Below are 16,708 nucleotides of genomic sequence, written 5' to 3'. Positions count from 1 at the left end.
TTGCTGTTTAATGGGGCAATGACATTACCTAGATATGTTTCCCAAGTTACAGCCAACATAACTGAAACTATCTGAACATTTTTCCTGTTTTCTTTCAGGCGGAGCAGAGACTTTAAGACCGCCGGTGTGATGTGACGTGCATTAAGCTTGTTGTGGCAGGATTGTAGCAGCTGATCTCCTGTGGCCCTGATGGGTGGAGGTCAGTGGGCCTGATCTTATGGGCTGTTACTGCCCCGCGTGTTAGAGGACTTACATTGAGACACTCTATTGCTGATGTATATTTTTTCCCACAAAATCATCTCAGTAACCAGCACAACATGTTGTTTGGTTTAATTTATTACCTTTAATGTACCATGCTTTTGAGTGAAGTGTTTTGATTTATCTTTTACTTTACATACTTTTGACATTGCAGCATCTTCGAGGCGTGATCAAAGCATGAATCATTTTCGGTTGCTGAATGTTTAAAACCTTTGTATTTGAGACATCAGGAGCATTGCAGTTCAGTAGAGACGACTTGACTGTCCTGTTTCCAGTGGAGGGAAAGTTCTCTTTAAAAACTATTTAATGTATTATATGAGTGCTGCAGGGATGAGGTATTTATGTCGGCCAACCTGAAAGTTTAGCATCATTCGTTCCCTCAACAAAAAGTCAATGCTTTTTTTCTATTCGTTTTTAAATTTTTTGCAGAAAATTGGATTTTGCAAAGGAAAGACATCTGCAGTAGAATCTTATCTGTGTGGATATTATTTAACACACTGCAGCTTAAACTGGCAAATTAAATCAGGAACATGCAAATTAATATTTACATTTAGTTTTTAAGTCTTCATCATTTGGAGATATTATTTATTTGACCACAATCATATTTTCTTGGTAAAATTGATATCTTCAGTCTTCTATGTTTTTGTCTTTAATGTGGTGATTATGGATAAAATGATCAACATCAGCAGTATGACAGTGTTTTTAATCACCCTTCAGCTGTTTGACATCACGTCATAAAGCTTGTTTACCGAGGCTAAAAGCATCATGTTCTTGATTTGTCTGTCCATCTGAACGTCCGTCCGACCCGTTCTCGAAAAACACCATCTGTGCATTCAAATACCCATCCTACCACACTATTTAGGATGCAAGAAAAATATTCAGTATGTACCGGTACATATTATTTAAAAGACTGCATGCTAAAAATAGCCTGATGTCCGATTGCATCCGGTCACATTTTGCAGCATGTAAGCAGCAGGCGCTCCTGGACACTGATCCACAACGCTCTACGCAGCTCATAAGTGAGCAAGAGGGTCAAAGTTCAAGCTGCACTGTATTACTAAGTCGTATGTCGCTATTGAATGTATACTGCATGCAACATTACTTACTTTGTAAATAATAGCATCTGCAGTATGAAATTAAAGCAAAAACAATATGTGTGTTTATTTCAGGAACACTTTGAGGGAATTACTCTGATGGTACAAGCGACCACCTGGACTCAAGTTTAAACTGATTTAAAATGTGGTGGTCAAAGGTCACTGTGACCTCACAACGCTATGAACATAACTCAAGAATTTAAATGCAATGCTTGGGATAATTTCACACAAATGTCTAATAGGATCCAATTATGAAGCGAGGACTTGATGAATGTAAACAGGACTGTTTGCCAGAGGTGTTCAACCAAAAGGAAGTTATTGTAGTTCATCAAGTACAATCTAATGAACTAGAAGGAATTACCGTATTTAAAAAAAAAGCCTTTTTATAAATGTTGCACATATTTTTCCCACGTGTTTCTAACTTTCTCTGTATGTTTATTGTAGGAGGAGCAGGTTTAAGAGAAGTGGGATCAGACCGTCGGAGTAGCAGTTCAGTGACGTCAGGGTCAAACAGGCTCAGCGGGAAGCTAAAGGATTGACAGACTGGGATCTCTGAGGAAGAAAAAGTGTGACATGTTAATGAAGGTGAAAACAGAAACGATGAGGTCATTAAGTTTCACAGTGGCTTCAAAAGATCATCTTTGTTTCCTGTTTTTAAGTTATTTATATATTTGTTCATCATTTTACTGCAGAATCTGTTGTTACATTTTTACAGACTCCCGCAGAAAAAAGAAAACAACTAAAATCAATGATGATACTTTTTTGGTATAGATATATTGTACAAATCAATGCATCAAAAAAGAAACACCACTTTCCCTTTCATACTGCCTCCCTTGCACAATGCGGAAGTCCAGTTCTGTGCTGAGATACTGAGCATCAAACTCACGTCATTCTGCCTAAGTATCGTGCTAATTGCCTGGGGCAGGGTGTTTCGGGCCTAAATCCCCGAATGCTTCCAAGCAGGCTAATCGCAATAGCACATCTAGTGATGGTGGCCAATCTCATTAGGAGGTGGATATAGCCCTGCTTTGGGCTCAATCCCTCCGTCTCTGATCTGTTGACGAGATTACACACAGAGCCACAGATCAACCAGAGAGGGAGGGGCTTAACACAGTGTCTTTTTGGGTGGAGGGCGCAGGGGAATTGAGCATGGAGGACGTGTGTGCTTTTTGCAACGTACCACAACACGTCACGTTGCAGAAAGGATTCATAAGGATCCTACATCTATTTATCAAAGTAGGTCAAGCTGGAGGCTCGCTGATAGGCCTACTTACTTACTGATCATCAGTAAAACATCAACACTCTCATGATCATAGTGAGCCTTTACCTTTTGTTGCATCTTTAAACACCTCATAAAAGAGCCATAAATACACAAGACAGAGCTGATGCAGCCTACATTTGGGGCTTCACTGATAATCAAAGATCTTTGTTAAATCAATAATATTCCCCTCCAACAATCCAATAATGTCCCTGTCAGGATCCACCTGGCAAAGTGAACTTGTGTTTGATACACTTGGACCCTCTTTACTTCCCTCAGTGTGTTCCTTTATAATTCCTCGGCAGCCTTCACTACAGGAGATCCCATCCCATTGATGAGCTCATGTGGTTTTACTCTACATGCTTTTGGACAAGTCTGCAAAATAGATGTGTACTCCCCCTGATGACGCAAGGGGAAGCTTGGAGACCTCATACTGAAGCAAGATACTGTGATACTGTTAATCCTCTTTCACAAAACATCTTGTAAATCCATTTTAGAGCTATACCATTAACTGTAGAATTAAAAATCATAGCAGCAATGTTATTAACATTGTTTTATATAGTCTCCCATATATATGTGCATGGATATATATTTATCAACCCACATCATTTTCAAACGAAAAAAGAGACAATTTTGAATATTCTTAGGAATATTTTCTCGGTGACTTTCATTATGAATTACAGAGATACATGGACACGATGGTATTTATGTTTGTAAAATGTATATATTTGTAAAACATTTAAAATAAAAGAGACAACTTGAAATTATTCAGAAAAAACTTCAAAATGTAGTATGTTTCTTTAATATCCTTTTTAATTAAATCAATTGATGAATTATACATCATTACATTTTTTTCAGCCTTGTGCAAAACCCAGATATTCAGCAGAGCAGAAACAGAATCAGGATTGCTCTGTTCTCACCTCTCAATCATACACCCTTTGTTCTTTCTTTCGATTTACATCTGCCCTTGTTCCCGCAACCCCAAATTTCTCAGTGAAATGTTTTCTGTGTTATCCTGTGGCTGTCAGTGACTGTCAGTGACTGTCAGTGACTTGTGATCGGTGTGTTTCCTGCTGTTTGAGACACTTAGTAAATACAACGCAATTCTCTCCTAATGCTTTCGTCAATCTCTGCATGTATAGATGTGTCTTTGCCATCGGAGGAAGCTGTGTGTCCAAGGTCAACCTTTATTTTCCTGAAGAGGAATTAAACCACATTAATTTTAGAGGAAACGAGTGAAAAGGGATACAATATATCAGACTCCTTGTCCTCATTCATCCGTTAACTTCTCTCTGATGCAGCAACACGTTGGCTGTCTTGAGCTGTCTGCAGCTCTTTATCACTGACAGTCAGAGCATAAAACCTCAGAGCGACGGTTCTGTTCACTCACACATCCATCTGCATCTCCTCTGACAATGTTCTCAGCTCCTGCAAAAACACCATCATATCTGGATTCCTCGACATTGTTTCTTTTGGACCTATTCACGCTCACTGACCATGATCTTCCTTTTTACCAACATTAGACTGATAAAACAGCGTGTCACCATATGGGATCGATATTGGCCTTTTTGTGAGGCTATCATCAGCTGCTTCCCTGCAGCCCCAGTGTGTGCTACACTTCTGATTTTCATAAAGATGAATAATAAATACCTGTCAATCTTTGAGTAACTCACAAGGTCCTTCATCAACAAATGTGAAAGTATTCCCAGAATCTTTAAAACAGTTTTAACCATCTCGATAAAAACAGATTCACATTAAAAACCCGGTTTCCGGCACTGTGACTGTGTTTTCTAATCCAAACAAAGATGGCAGCCGAAATTGTTTTGTCTCCTTGTTCAACTTGTTTAGTTTGAACCAAGCAAGAATTTTTTCGATAACTATTTATCTGGATTGGTGTTACTTTCTATTATTATTCAAAAAAAATGTTTGACAAAAGTGTCAATATTTGTGTTTACCCAAACAAGTAGGGAGAAAGGTAATTTACAGCTTCCTGAATAAAAAATAATATATGAATATGGATTTAGAATCTCATTTGGTAGAGAAAGAGTGAAATGATGATGTGTATTGAAATAACTAGGATGGTTTAAAGCCGTGCTTTTAGCTGGATGAACATGTTTTCCATTAAAACATTATCTTCTGTCCCAAGATTGACAACTAAAATCTGCCACCAACAGATTCATTTTCCAAGATGCAGCAGCTCAAGTGTTTTTATAATCACCCATCCTGAAGAACTCATCATAAACACAGTTGGACATTAGCTGATGCTAACAATGCATTTGCTTTAAAAAACATTAGCTCCATCTCATTAAATTCAGCTCCATATACAGTGTAGTTATATACTACAAGTCGTCAAGTTTAAACCATTTTTCCTTCTACAAAACAAATAATTTGTGCTGAGCATCATGACTACCGTGAGCTTGAAAAATTAAAAAAACAGCTAAATCATTCCTGGAATAAAGTATAATTCTGAGGCTTTACTGCGTGACCTTTCAAGGTCCCGAAAATCAATCGAGATTGGTCTTTGGCAATTTAAACATGTCCTGCCATTTATTGTGCAGAGCTTTTCTCTCACTCACATTCACAGACTGCAGTACAACGATGCGGTCCGTTGCACTACTTCCCCGTACAGACCACAAGGGGGCGCTGGCTCCACAGTGCACACACTATTTTGAAAAGGATTGTAAACAACGCCCCTGGTAAATGGTCATCGTCTTGCACTTATATTCCTGTGTTGTTCAACCAGGAGGTGGCTCTGATGTATTGATTCTTCAGCTGATTATATCAGGACTGAATAGACGTGGGGTTTTTCGTCATTCTGTCATCATTTTCTGTGAGCGCCTCCTGGTCTGTATTCAGAAAAGCATTGTGACGTAAAACCCATAAATCCTGTAGAGAGGAAAGATGGATGTGTGACTGATTTGTGCTCTTTAACATCTCGTTAATTACTTCTGACAATACTTCAGTCCTTTAATTGTGCAGAAAACATTGCTGTTTTTTTCTAAAGATTTGTTTTGGGAGTATATTAAATCTACTGGGTGTTCAACATATATAATTGATGATATATCTTGTTGTTGCTTTGTTTATGAAGTATTTACACAATTATCTGACATTTTACTGAAAGCCCTTTAAACAATAATGAAAATAGTTCTCAGTTGATGCCTTAAAAAAGAATATATGACAACCAAAACTATAAAGTGTTTTTAAAAGTATATAACAAAACTATGATATTGTCAATTGACAAATGTGATTGAATGAAAAAAAGTGTTATTCTGTTTCAGTATTTTAGATTTGGTCTGTTAATAATTCTCCACAAACATGTTTGGACGTTATTCATCAAATCAATTGAAATTGTGTCAGCTACGTCCCTTTGAATGTCGATCTTTCTTATTTCTTTTATATATGTTTTATCCCTTAACCCTTGTGTTGCCTTAGGGTCATTTTGACCCGAATCAATATTACACCCTCCCCCCGCCTTAGGATTAATTTGACCCCATTCAATGTTTAATGTCGGTGTTCTTTCGGTAGTCAACAAACAAACATAAAGTGCCTCACACTTAAATTTGGAAAACAATATTAAGCTAGTGACTATTTTTTTGCTCCATCCCAATGCGCGCAGACCGGCGTCGGAGCTCTGCAGCGGATCAATCGATCGGCGTATTGAGCACCCCTGCATTCAAGCATTAAATAGCCGAGAGGTTTTTTCAGCGTGAGGAATTCGATGTGTGGCGGGAGTGCGTGAGATAAGACCGAAATGCGTGAGTCTCACGCTCAATGCGTGAGACTTGAGAGCCCTGATGCAGCAATACTTTGAGCTAAAGGCTAACATCAGCACGTGTTAGCAGACTAACTTGTGCTAATTAGTGCTAAACCGGTAGAGCTAAGGATCATGAGTCTATTACTCACAAGCATGTTGTAACATTTCATTGGAGCGTTTTACTTTTCCGGTACATTTTTCAGTAATACACAACTTGTCTCTGAATTGCTCATGATTTGTGGTTGTCATGGCAACAGCAAAACTGCAGGCTGCCGTGTGTATGTGTGTGTCCCGCCCCTCAGCCTCCATCAGCGCTGCAGCTCCCGCACGAGAGCCTTTCGGAGGGGGCGGGGTTTGTTTCGCTGCATAGTGATGCACGCTGGACCAACCAGTCTGGATGTAGCACACACGTAGCACACAGACACACACACACAGACAAATACACACACTTACGCTGACTGCAATCATACCGCCTCAAGCACCCAGCATCTGTGCTACATCTCCTCCCTCTCCTCTCTTTTCTCCTCGTTAGCTCTCTGACGCTCAGTCCTCTGCAGCTCGGACTCAGCTCTCCTTTTCCTTTTACTGCCTGAACCACACAACCTGGGACTCACAACATGTCCTCCAACCTGCCCCCAGGGGCCGCGACCGGGGCTAAGAACAAGCCCCTCTCCCCCTTTAGGAAGCGGGGCAGCCTGCAGTATGCAGCCAGCACAGGTGAGTGGAGGTTGCATGGGGATGGAGAAGAAGGATGGGTTAAGCGTGTCGGTCCAGTTACGGGCGAGGAAACTCACATGAAATGAGTCTGAGGTGCTGTGGACTGGGCATTTTTTTCAAACCATTGTACTTTGAGTTATGAAACATTATCAAAGAAACAAAGCACTCGTCAGAGGAAGCCAGTGTGCAAGACTTGTTCTCTGAGTAGTTTGGGGAAATGAAAACCTGTTGATTAGGGAGGTGTCGCTGAGGATCCTCTCTGTGGAGGATGTTGGCCTTCATAGCTTAAAGTTTCATGTCAGTGTGCTGGTCTACAGCTTTTATGTTCATCCCTTATCATTTTGGCCGAGGACAAAGTATTTATACATGTGTTCTGTACCCTCAGCCAGAGGAACACTGACAGTAGGATCAGCCGGTGCTGTAGGAAACCATTCCTTACGTTAATGAAATGGTGCTCTACACTTTGTGAGTGGAAAACAAATCGTGTCCGTTTTCCTGTCTTTAACAATGATGACATGGTCCGTCATGTATTGGGGACCCCTTTGGTTCATCACGCCCGTTTAAAACATGTTGCCATGAGAGAAAATGTACCTCAAAATACTTTGTTGGTATTAATGTGTTGCTTCGACAAATGAGATTTCAGTGTTTTTCATGTAGCCTGATGGCAGTTCATGGCCGAGATAGAATATGTAGACTGGTAGCGAGCTGCATGAGAGTATTAGTCTCCACTCTGATGTGTGCACACGCTGGTCAGCCTCTCGCGTAGAATGACCATATGATGAAACGCCAGCCACTATCCTCCCTCTCTTCATTCTGTGTCATCTCGTCATCCAGACTCATTTTCGCCAATATTTAAAAAAGCTTTACTAATATAAATATCATGCATTTTTTTTCTTGAATTTAGTTTTTTTTTAATAGGATGCGGATGATATAAAATATAATCTCCCTCTACTGGCATTTTACATAATATAATTACATAACAACATACAAGCATATGTTGTATCTTTAAAAATCACCCGGGTCACATGACCACTGGAGACACCCTTGACAGACAGTGACAAACGGGGACATTACCATGACTCTTCAAGGTGGCGGAGATTGATTTGTAGTCTGGTCAATAAATACAAAAGCTGGAGGTTGAAGTGATTCACCAACCCCTCGAGTCAGGACGCTCTCTGGGATTATTCTCATTCATAGCTCGTTGCTGACGGTGGCTATTACAGAAATTGTTATGGAGGACTAAATAGTCACTGAAATGATGAGAGGCCGTCTTGGCTTTTATATTTGAGACAGATTTCCTTTTCTGTTTTATAGACGTGGAGATTGTCCCTCTAAGGTCTGATTTAGAAGATTCTGCAGAAGCACATTAAGATAACGTTCACATGTTGTGTTGTCATCCAGGGAGTCGTTTGAGGAGGCAAAGATGACATTTAGGTGACTCATCATCTCTTGTTTTTTCAAAAGGGCACTAATCTAGTTTGGGGCAGATTATACAGTCCAGTCTGTGCATAGAGTAATACGTGCAGTGAAGACTAAACACTCTCATGTAATTGTATGTTGATGGACTGTTTGAATAACTGCCAGTATCTTGTCTTTTAAAACACTGGCAGTTCGCAACAGGATCACAAAGTAAATCGTCTGCTTAACGATCGTCTAAACTGACACTTGGCATTCTGGAGGAGTTTTATCTCCTGAACTTTTGGTTCAATCCAACAATCAGCACAGCAGAGTGGAAAAGAGATGGACGGCTGCAGCTCATCGTATCAGCATCAAATGAGTTTGAATCACTCACATCTAACCTTTCTCTGAAGGTTATGGATCCGCTCAACACACGCTGCCGTCCACCGGACAGCCCTTTAAACTCGTTTGCAGTTATTGTGGGAAGAGTTGAGGCATAGTTTGGTTTGGTGTCGTCCATATTTTGACTTTGTTGCAGGTTTGTGGAGTGAACTGTGGAGTGAACGGCAGTGTGAAATTAGAGCGCCACCCACTCAGCCGCTTCTGTGCCTTGTGCTGTTTTACACTTGTTGAACTACTTCAGAGAAACAGAGAAATATATGTTCATACTAATGAAGGCGTTGTACACTAAACAGTTATTATTATATTCAGCAAACACAAAAACACACACTCTCTTGGAAAATGTCATTATAATCATCATACACTTTATTATATAGCACTATATATATATAGATAGATAGATAGATAGATAGAAAAACAGATGGATTTTTGAATGACATTACAACTACTCACAAGAGCACAACATAATAGTTTACAAGAGTAAAATATATATTAAATAACTGTTGTATCTTTGATACTTGATATTTGTTTAATGCGGGTTCTCTCATATCTAGGACAGCCGCTTTACTTAAGTAATTGTAGAACAATATTCCATTGATAAAAGCACAAGTTAAAGCTCATTAAGCAACATAAGGGCTCCTGCTAGTGTTACATATTATCATATATTACATTAATATTACTGATGAGTTACTGTGTAAACAACATTTTCTATGTGTAGCTCCATATTCTGTTGGCTAGTTAAACTTGTACCAATCCATCATATTTCAAAAACTGATCAGATGACTTGAACATCCAGACACAGAAGTCATCTGATCTACCGGTATTACTCTTACTCTCTTCCTTTGCTTTCTCACTCACTCCCTCCCCTCCTACTCACAAAGCCGGCAACCACCTCGACTACATTTTCTCCAGACACTGCTCAACATCTAACCTCACTGTTACTCCACTTCATGTCTCTGACCACTTCTTCATCTCTTACTCTCTCACTCTCTGGAGCTGACAACCCGCCCACATCAACAGACTTTGCACCTGTCCCTCTGTCCCTCTCTCTCTCTCCTTCTGCCCCTCTCTCCATCTCTCCCTCTGTCCCTCTGTCCCTCTCTCTCCTTCTGTCCCTCTCCCCCTCCCTCCCTTGTCCCTCTGTCCCTCTCTCTCTCTCTCCTTCTGCCCCTCTCTCCATCTCTCCCTCTCTCCCTCTCCCCCTCCCTCCCTTGTCCCTCTGTCCCTCTCTCTCTCCTTCTGCCCCTCTCTCCATCTCTCCCTCTCTCCCTATGTCCCTCTCCCCCTCCCTCTGTCCCTCTCTCCCTCTGTCCTCCTCTGTTCTATCTGATCTCTCTTTAACTGAATCATTCTCACTCATGCATCCTAAAAAAAATGTTTTTAAGTGAAACGTCAAACAACCTCAACAATCCAAGACTGTTTTGGAGGACAATAAAATATTTATCTGGAAGTAGAAATGGTATTGAGCTTCCCGCTTGCATTGTCAAGGACTCTAATGACATCTCTGATAAAGCCATAATGCTGGACTGTTTTAATGAGCACTTCATTGCCTCTGCTTCCCTGTTTGACACTCTAAACCATCCACATGAGAAATCCTCTGCTTGTTTGGGTCGCCAGGAAACTGTTGGTGATTCTTTCAGTTTTAAGCCTGTTACTGTTACTGAAGTGCACAAAGCCCTTAAATTTTTAGACACAAGAAAACCGGCAGGTCCGGATAACCTAGAACCATATTTTTTAAAGTTAGCTGCTGATTTTATTGCACCCCCTTTAACATATATTTTTAATCTTTCCTTACTTTCAAACGAAATTCCCCTTATATGGAAGTCTGCCTTTGTTCTCCCCCTGTTAAAAGGAGGAGACCCCACACTTTTAAATAATTACAAGCCTATCTCCAAACTGTCTGTTTTAGCTAAGACACTAGAATCCCTTGTGAGTGAGCAACTTAAGGAGTTTTTAATCATAAACAATATTTTATCTGTCTCTCAATCAGGTTTTAGAAAAAAACATAGTACAACCACAGCAGCGTTAAAGGTAGTAAATGATTTTATTGAATTTTTGGACAATAAACAACACTGTGCAGCCCTTTTTATTGATTTGTCCAAGGCTTTCGACACTGTCGATCATGCAGTAATGAAGCAGAGACTTCTTACTATTGGACTGTCAAAACATACTGTCTGTTGGTTTGAAAATTATTTATCAAACCGATCACAGTGTGTACAGGCTGAAGGCATCACCTCGAGTTCTCTTGATATAATAAAAGGTGTGCCACAGGGTTCAGTCCTAGGACCACTTTTATTCACAATTTATATTAACAGTATCGGTCAAAATGTGCCAAATGCCAATTTTCACTTTTATGCAGACGATACTGTCATTTACTGCTCTGCTCCTACACAGCATCAGGCTCTCTTACACTTACAAACAGCCTTCGATACTGTGCAACACTCTTTTAATGAGTTGAAATTAATGTTGAATCCTGATAAAACGAAGTTGATGATGTTTACAAACTCAAAAACTAAGCCATTAAACCTTCCAGCTATGATTTCATTTCAGGGCAATGTGATTGAGTCTGTATCATCATATAAATACCTGGGATTCTTGATTGATGACTCTCTCTCTCTCTTTTAAACCTCATATTCAGCAACTTGTGAAGAAGTTGAAAGTGAGGCTAGGTTTCTATTTTCGAAATAAGTCTTGCTTTTCTTTTAATGCTAAAAAGAGACTTGTTGCTGCTACTTTTATGCCTGTGATTGATTATGGTGATGTCTTATATATGCATGCATCTTCTCAATGTCTCCACTCCTTAGATACTGTCTACCATGGAGCATTGAGGTTCATCACTAATCTTAAGGCTCTGACTCACCATTGCTCCCTGTATGCTAGGGTTGGTTGGACTCCGCTGTCCATCCGTAGACAAAATCATTATTTATAAGGCTATTCTCCACGTACTTCCATCGTATCTTTGGACGCTAATTCAGCTGAAAAACCCTGGAAGCTACCATCTTCGTTCTGTGACCTCTGCTCAAGGCCTCCTCTTGCTCTCCGTCCCTCATGTCCGTTTGGAAATGGGGAAAAGAGGTTTTAAGTTTGCTGCTCCTGCGGCTTGGAATTTGCTGCAGACAGACCTGGGTCTCCGGGAACCGGTCTCCTTAGGTGTTTTAAAAATAGATTGAAAATATTGGAGGGAAATTCATCTAGCTGTAGATGTTTTATATGACGGAGGTATGTGCTCCTGTGTAAACTGGGTCGTGTTGACTTGAGTCTTAGTTTTGGTTTTATTCATGCTGTGATTTTGTTTTTCGTTTTATATGTTGTCTGTCACTGTTTTATGTTGTATTGTATGGAACTTTGTGTGACGTGCTACTGCTGCTGTCTTGGCCAGGACAATCTTGTAAAGGAGATTTTTAATCTCAATGAGGCATTTCCTGGTTAAATAAATTAAATAAAAATAAAAAATAACTCTGCCCCAGACGCTCTCCCCTCTACTCTGTCTTCATCTCTCGATTCTCTTTGTCCTTTTACGACATGACCGGTTTGCAAGTCCTCTCTGGCTCCGTGGTTCTCCAAGCGGTTGCTCCTGACCTTCTGACCTTTCTCAGCCATCGTATTAACAGCTCCCTCCCAACGGGCTGTTTCCCTAACTCTCTGAAGGAGGCGAGAGTCAACCCTCTCCTGAAGAACCACTCTCAACCCGTCTGAGGTCAACAACTACAGCCCTGTCTCTCTTCTTCCTTTTCTTTCCAAAACTCTCAAGCGAGCTATCTTTAGCCAAGTGTCCTCCTATCTCCACAGTAACAACCTTCTTGACCCTCACCAATCAAGGCCGGCCACTCAACAGAGACTGCCCTCCAAGCTTTTTCTGAGCAGCTTCACACTAAAAACACATCCTTTCCAACTATACCTTGAATAAAAACACATTAGCACTTCAGTGGCACTTGAATGGCACTTACTTCTGGTGCTTTTGTAGTTTGGCTTTCTTGAAGTAATGTTACTTTCCGGATTCTTGTTGTTCTGAGTTTATACTCATGGTTGATGCTCTTATTGTAAGTCGCTTTGGATAAAAGCGTCAGCGAAATGACCTATAATGTAATCAGATGTAATTATTTCTGTCAGAAAATTGTCGTCGAGTAAAAAGTGCAATGTTTGATGAAAGTATCAAATTACTTTCCACCTCTACAGGAAAGCAATACTACAATAACATAAAACACATAGAACTATGATTTACTAAACCAGGCCGTTTTTCAAAATGATCATGAGTTTCACGATGGACCTTTGAACACGTTGTACTTCGCCCACATCTTGTTCACGCCTCATTATGCTCTGACACCCCTTGTCATCGTGTCATGTGCACACATGTTGGGGTCTGTGTCACGAGCAAATACAGTAATTACAGGGAGAGACCCTGTAAAGCGTTGTCACTCCCCTCAGTAACGCAATCTGTACAAATAATGATTGACCGAGTGCTGGGGCTCCCACCCCAACACACCTTCACCTGATAACCTTCAGTGAGTCACTCCTCGGGTGTATCTACACTGCATGCTGTTGTCTCATATGAACATCTGGCCTGTTAGAGGTCTTCTGGACTTGTGCCCTGTGGGTTCATAGTCAATAGTGCAGCGCTTTACATAGAGAGTTGCTTGATGCCAGCTGTTTGCAACACATCGACCTGTGGAGAGCCAGAATCGAGTTTGAAAGGTACGGTACATGCTGCTGTTGACAGGATATGACATTATGGAACATCTACAGGCTGAAGTATTGTAGAATTTCATCTGTTGGTTCTTTTTATTCAATAGGCATACAATGTGCTTAAGTACTGTAAGTATTGCATATGTACAGTAGAGTATACAGTGGAATCTTTTAAAGGCATTCTCAAAGCCATTTCTTTGCAATAGACTAAATTAATAATGGATCGATTGATCAAGTTAATTGATAACAAAAATAATCCTTAGTTACAACCGGAAACATTTTCATAAAAAATATGTCATCAAAAAAGTATGATGCATATAGAGGAAAATGCTCAGTACCAGATGAAGCAGTTAAAAAGAGCTCCATCTCAACCAGCTGCACAATCAGAATTATATGTACATGTCAATGTATCACAATAATAATGAAATGATATCATATACACACTGAAAGGGACCATTCGGCATAGTGAGAACATACGTTTTGCTCATATCATTTTTACTTTAGTCAAATTTGGAATGCAGGACTTTTGATTTTACTCTAGTCATGAAATGTAAGTCGGGTGGGTTATTCCTGCTTTGCAATCATCTCGAGTTAAACGTGTTGGTTTGAGTTTGATGCAGCATTGGACCAACAGGGGGGGCCTGGTCTCAATATATGGAGCTGCCCGATGAATCAATCAACAGTAATCTTGTTTATTGTGCTCCTCTTGAGGCCTCATCAATTTGATTAGATCTCGTGAAAGATATTTGATCTTTAATGCCTTGACGATAAACGCGATCATTTAACCTCGAGAGGGACAGCGGCATTTGGCTTTCTATAGCACTCTGTCTTTTTTTCTGTCTCGTTCTCCTGTTTATCAGCTTGAAAGGTGGATAAATGGGTTTTATTTTGAGTGTTTTAAGTCAGGAGGATTTTAGCCATCGGTTTGTAATAGTTTATGTTATGTTGTATGGAAATGCTGATTTGGTGCTCCGCGTCATAAAAGAGAACTAAGTGCATCATATTTGCTTTGATAACAGAAGATGCAGACAGCTTCAGAAATGATAGTTTGAAGAATAAGGAAGGTCATATTCTATATTTTTTCCAGATTGTCAACAAATCTCATCAAGTATATTGATCTTGTATTTCCAAAGCCTGATAGAGCTCTGTTCCTCTGTCTCACAGCTGTCCAAATCACATCAAAGAAGCACACTGTTAACATGGGAACAGGAGTTATCATGACTAAATCTCACACACACAGTCCTGCTGCTGTTCCTACTCACTGGTGCACTGAACATAGTTCCCAACAAATTCACTATTTACTTCTGTTTGAGTAACTTATGCTAGAAACTACATAAACTCTAAATGATGTATAGTGCTATAAAGGAAACAATATATTGCACTGTTTACTTCTTTAGTATGAACTAATATGCTTGGGGTCCCTAGACAATGTAGAGACAACACGTATATTGACTGTTACCCTTCTTACCCTTTGTAAGAAAAGTATAAGAAAACTGCTGAAATAAGATTCTGTGTTCGGGTCAGAAAGGTTAAGACTTCTTGTTGAGCTTTGAGTTCCAAGTTAGGATAACTTGAGTTGAACACGAGCAGTATTAAGCAGGAGAAGAATAGATGGGCACTTTATGAAAACTGGGGTTGATTGAGCTTTGATTGAGTCTTCGCTTACAACAGATTTAATAATCATTGATTGGTCTACTCTATATTGTTAATAACACTTTCTGAAAAGTTCAAATTAGCACCCAGTAATGGGCTGTTTTGCAAATCGTTCTTAAAAGTATGGAATATTGAGTAGATGTTTTTATTCAGATTCATACAGCAATTAAAGTACAGTCCAGTAATCTCTTGAAACATTTTTAATTCCATATTTTTGCAATTATAGCATGCAGCAATTATCCAGAGCAAATGTAGAAGTATAATTAGAGGAGAGATGAACCCGCAGAGAAACCTGAACACCACTGCAGACACAATGACGGCTTTCACAAACGTCTTATCGTTCTGTCATGAAATTGCAGCAGTTTAATGATTAATGAATTCGCTATTTCAGCAGTTTTAGCATACACACAATTCTGTGTTTATGGCATGAGAAAGTATGTTCCGGGAATTACTGCTCCAACCATAATGAGGACAACGTGCCGGCCCTTTAATTATATTCATGTGACGTGGAGGCAGAGTCCCTCAGACTTCAGCTTTTCAGCTGGCAAAAAAAAGACCATGACATCTCAAACCTTAGCGCTGAGCCAGCACCATTTTGTTCACACAGACGACACAAACATCCCGAACACATGGTCACCTCAGCAAAACACAGCGCAGAGGATAAAGTCGAGGACAAGGGGGGTGTTGTTGGGGAAGCTGCTGGAGCACCCACATCCTCCTGTGATGTATGCCCCACCCCGCCTTCTCTCCCTCCTGTGGTACGTTCCAGATACATGTCAGAGGCATTTAAATGAGGAGGATCAGCTCCAGAGGAAGGAGACAGCTGGTCTGAACCAGGAGGCAGACAGAGCAGAGGGGGGTCACCCACTGGGATGTGAGGGGGAGCTCATGGATCTGCTGGACCAGCTCTTTGTATGTATGACAGGGACAGATTCAGGGAATGAGATGAATCTGACTATGAGAGCGTGATTATGTGTGAGTGTATGTCTGTTTTTTAATCAGTTTTAAGAGTGTTTAAAGGGTTTCTTTCTTGTTATCTATCTCCATCTTTCCCTCCCATCATGTTTAACCAATCTCGCAATGACAGCAGACGCCATCCTGGGCCATTTTCTGGCATTCTCTCTCTCTCTCTCTCTCTCTCTCTCTCTCTCTCTCTCTCTCTCTCTCTCTCTTGACCCCAATAGCTGCTGGTTCACGCTCCACTACCATCATCTTGTGCAAAAGCACAATAAACACTCTCCTCTCTTTCCCTCTATCCCTCCTCCTTTTTCCTTTCCCTCTTTCATACCCACTCCCACTCTCCTCTGCCTGTCCCTTGGTGGCGTTGTGTAATAGCCCTGAGCAGTGCCGTCTTTAGTGTGTCGATTGTTTGATGACGATGTTATGGTGCAACGAGGAGGCGGATCAGATCGATAAGGTGTGCTGACCACACCTGCAGCTGTGGGATCTGGTCAAGAGGGTTGCTTTTAGGGCTCGTGGAGATCCTGCCTTCAT

At 40.5% G+C, this 16,708-nt stretch overlaps 1 protein-coding gene across 4 annotated transcripts in view; it reads left to right on the top strand.

The window, feature by feature from the left end:
* ampd2b (adenosine monophosphate deaminase 2b) overlaps positions 1-16,708 on the top strand; it is a 52,279-nt gene that overhangs the window by 23,706 nt on the left and 11,865 nt on the right. The window contains exon 1 of one of the 4 annotated variants that reach the window (XM_056424200.1): positions 6,823-7,081. The exons of 1 other annotated variant lie outside the window; for it this stretch is intronic. In XM_056424200.1, the coding sequence (XP_056280175.1) occupies positions 6,982-7,081 (100 nt within the window). In that variant the 5' untranslated portion in view covers positions 6,823-6,981. Of the gene's footprint in view, positions 1-6,822; positions 7,082-13,397; positions 13,571-13,610; positions 13,691-16,708 lie in introns of those variants that run through there. 2 more of the 4 variants (XM_056424201.1, XM_056424202.1) reach the window with 2 other exon arrangements.

Source organism: Pseudoliparis swirei, chromosome 9 (assembly GCF_029220125.1).
Source record: "Pseudoliparis swirei isolate HS2019 ecotype Mariana Trench chromosome 9, NWPU_hadal_v1, whole genome shotgun sequence".
NCBI lineage: Eukaryota > Metazoa > Chordata > Actinopteri > Perciformes > Liparidae > Pseudoliparis > Pseudoliparis swirei.
This window is presented reverse-complemented; position numbering and strand designations above follow the sequence as displayed.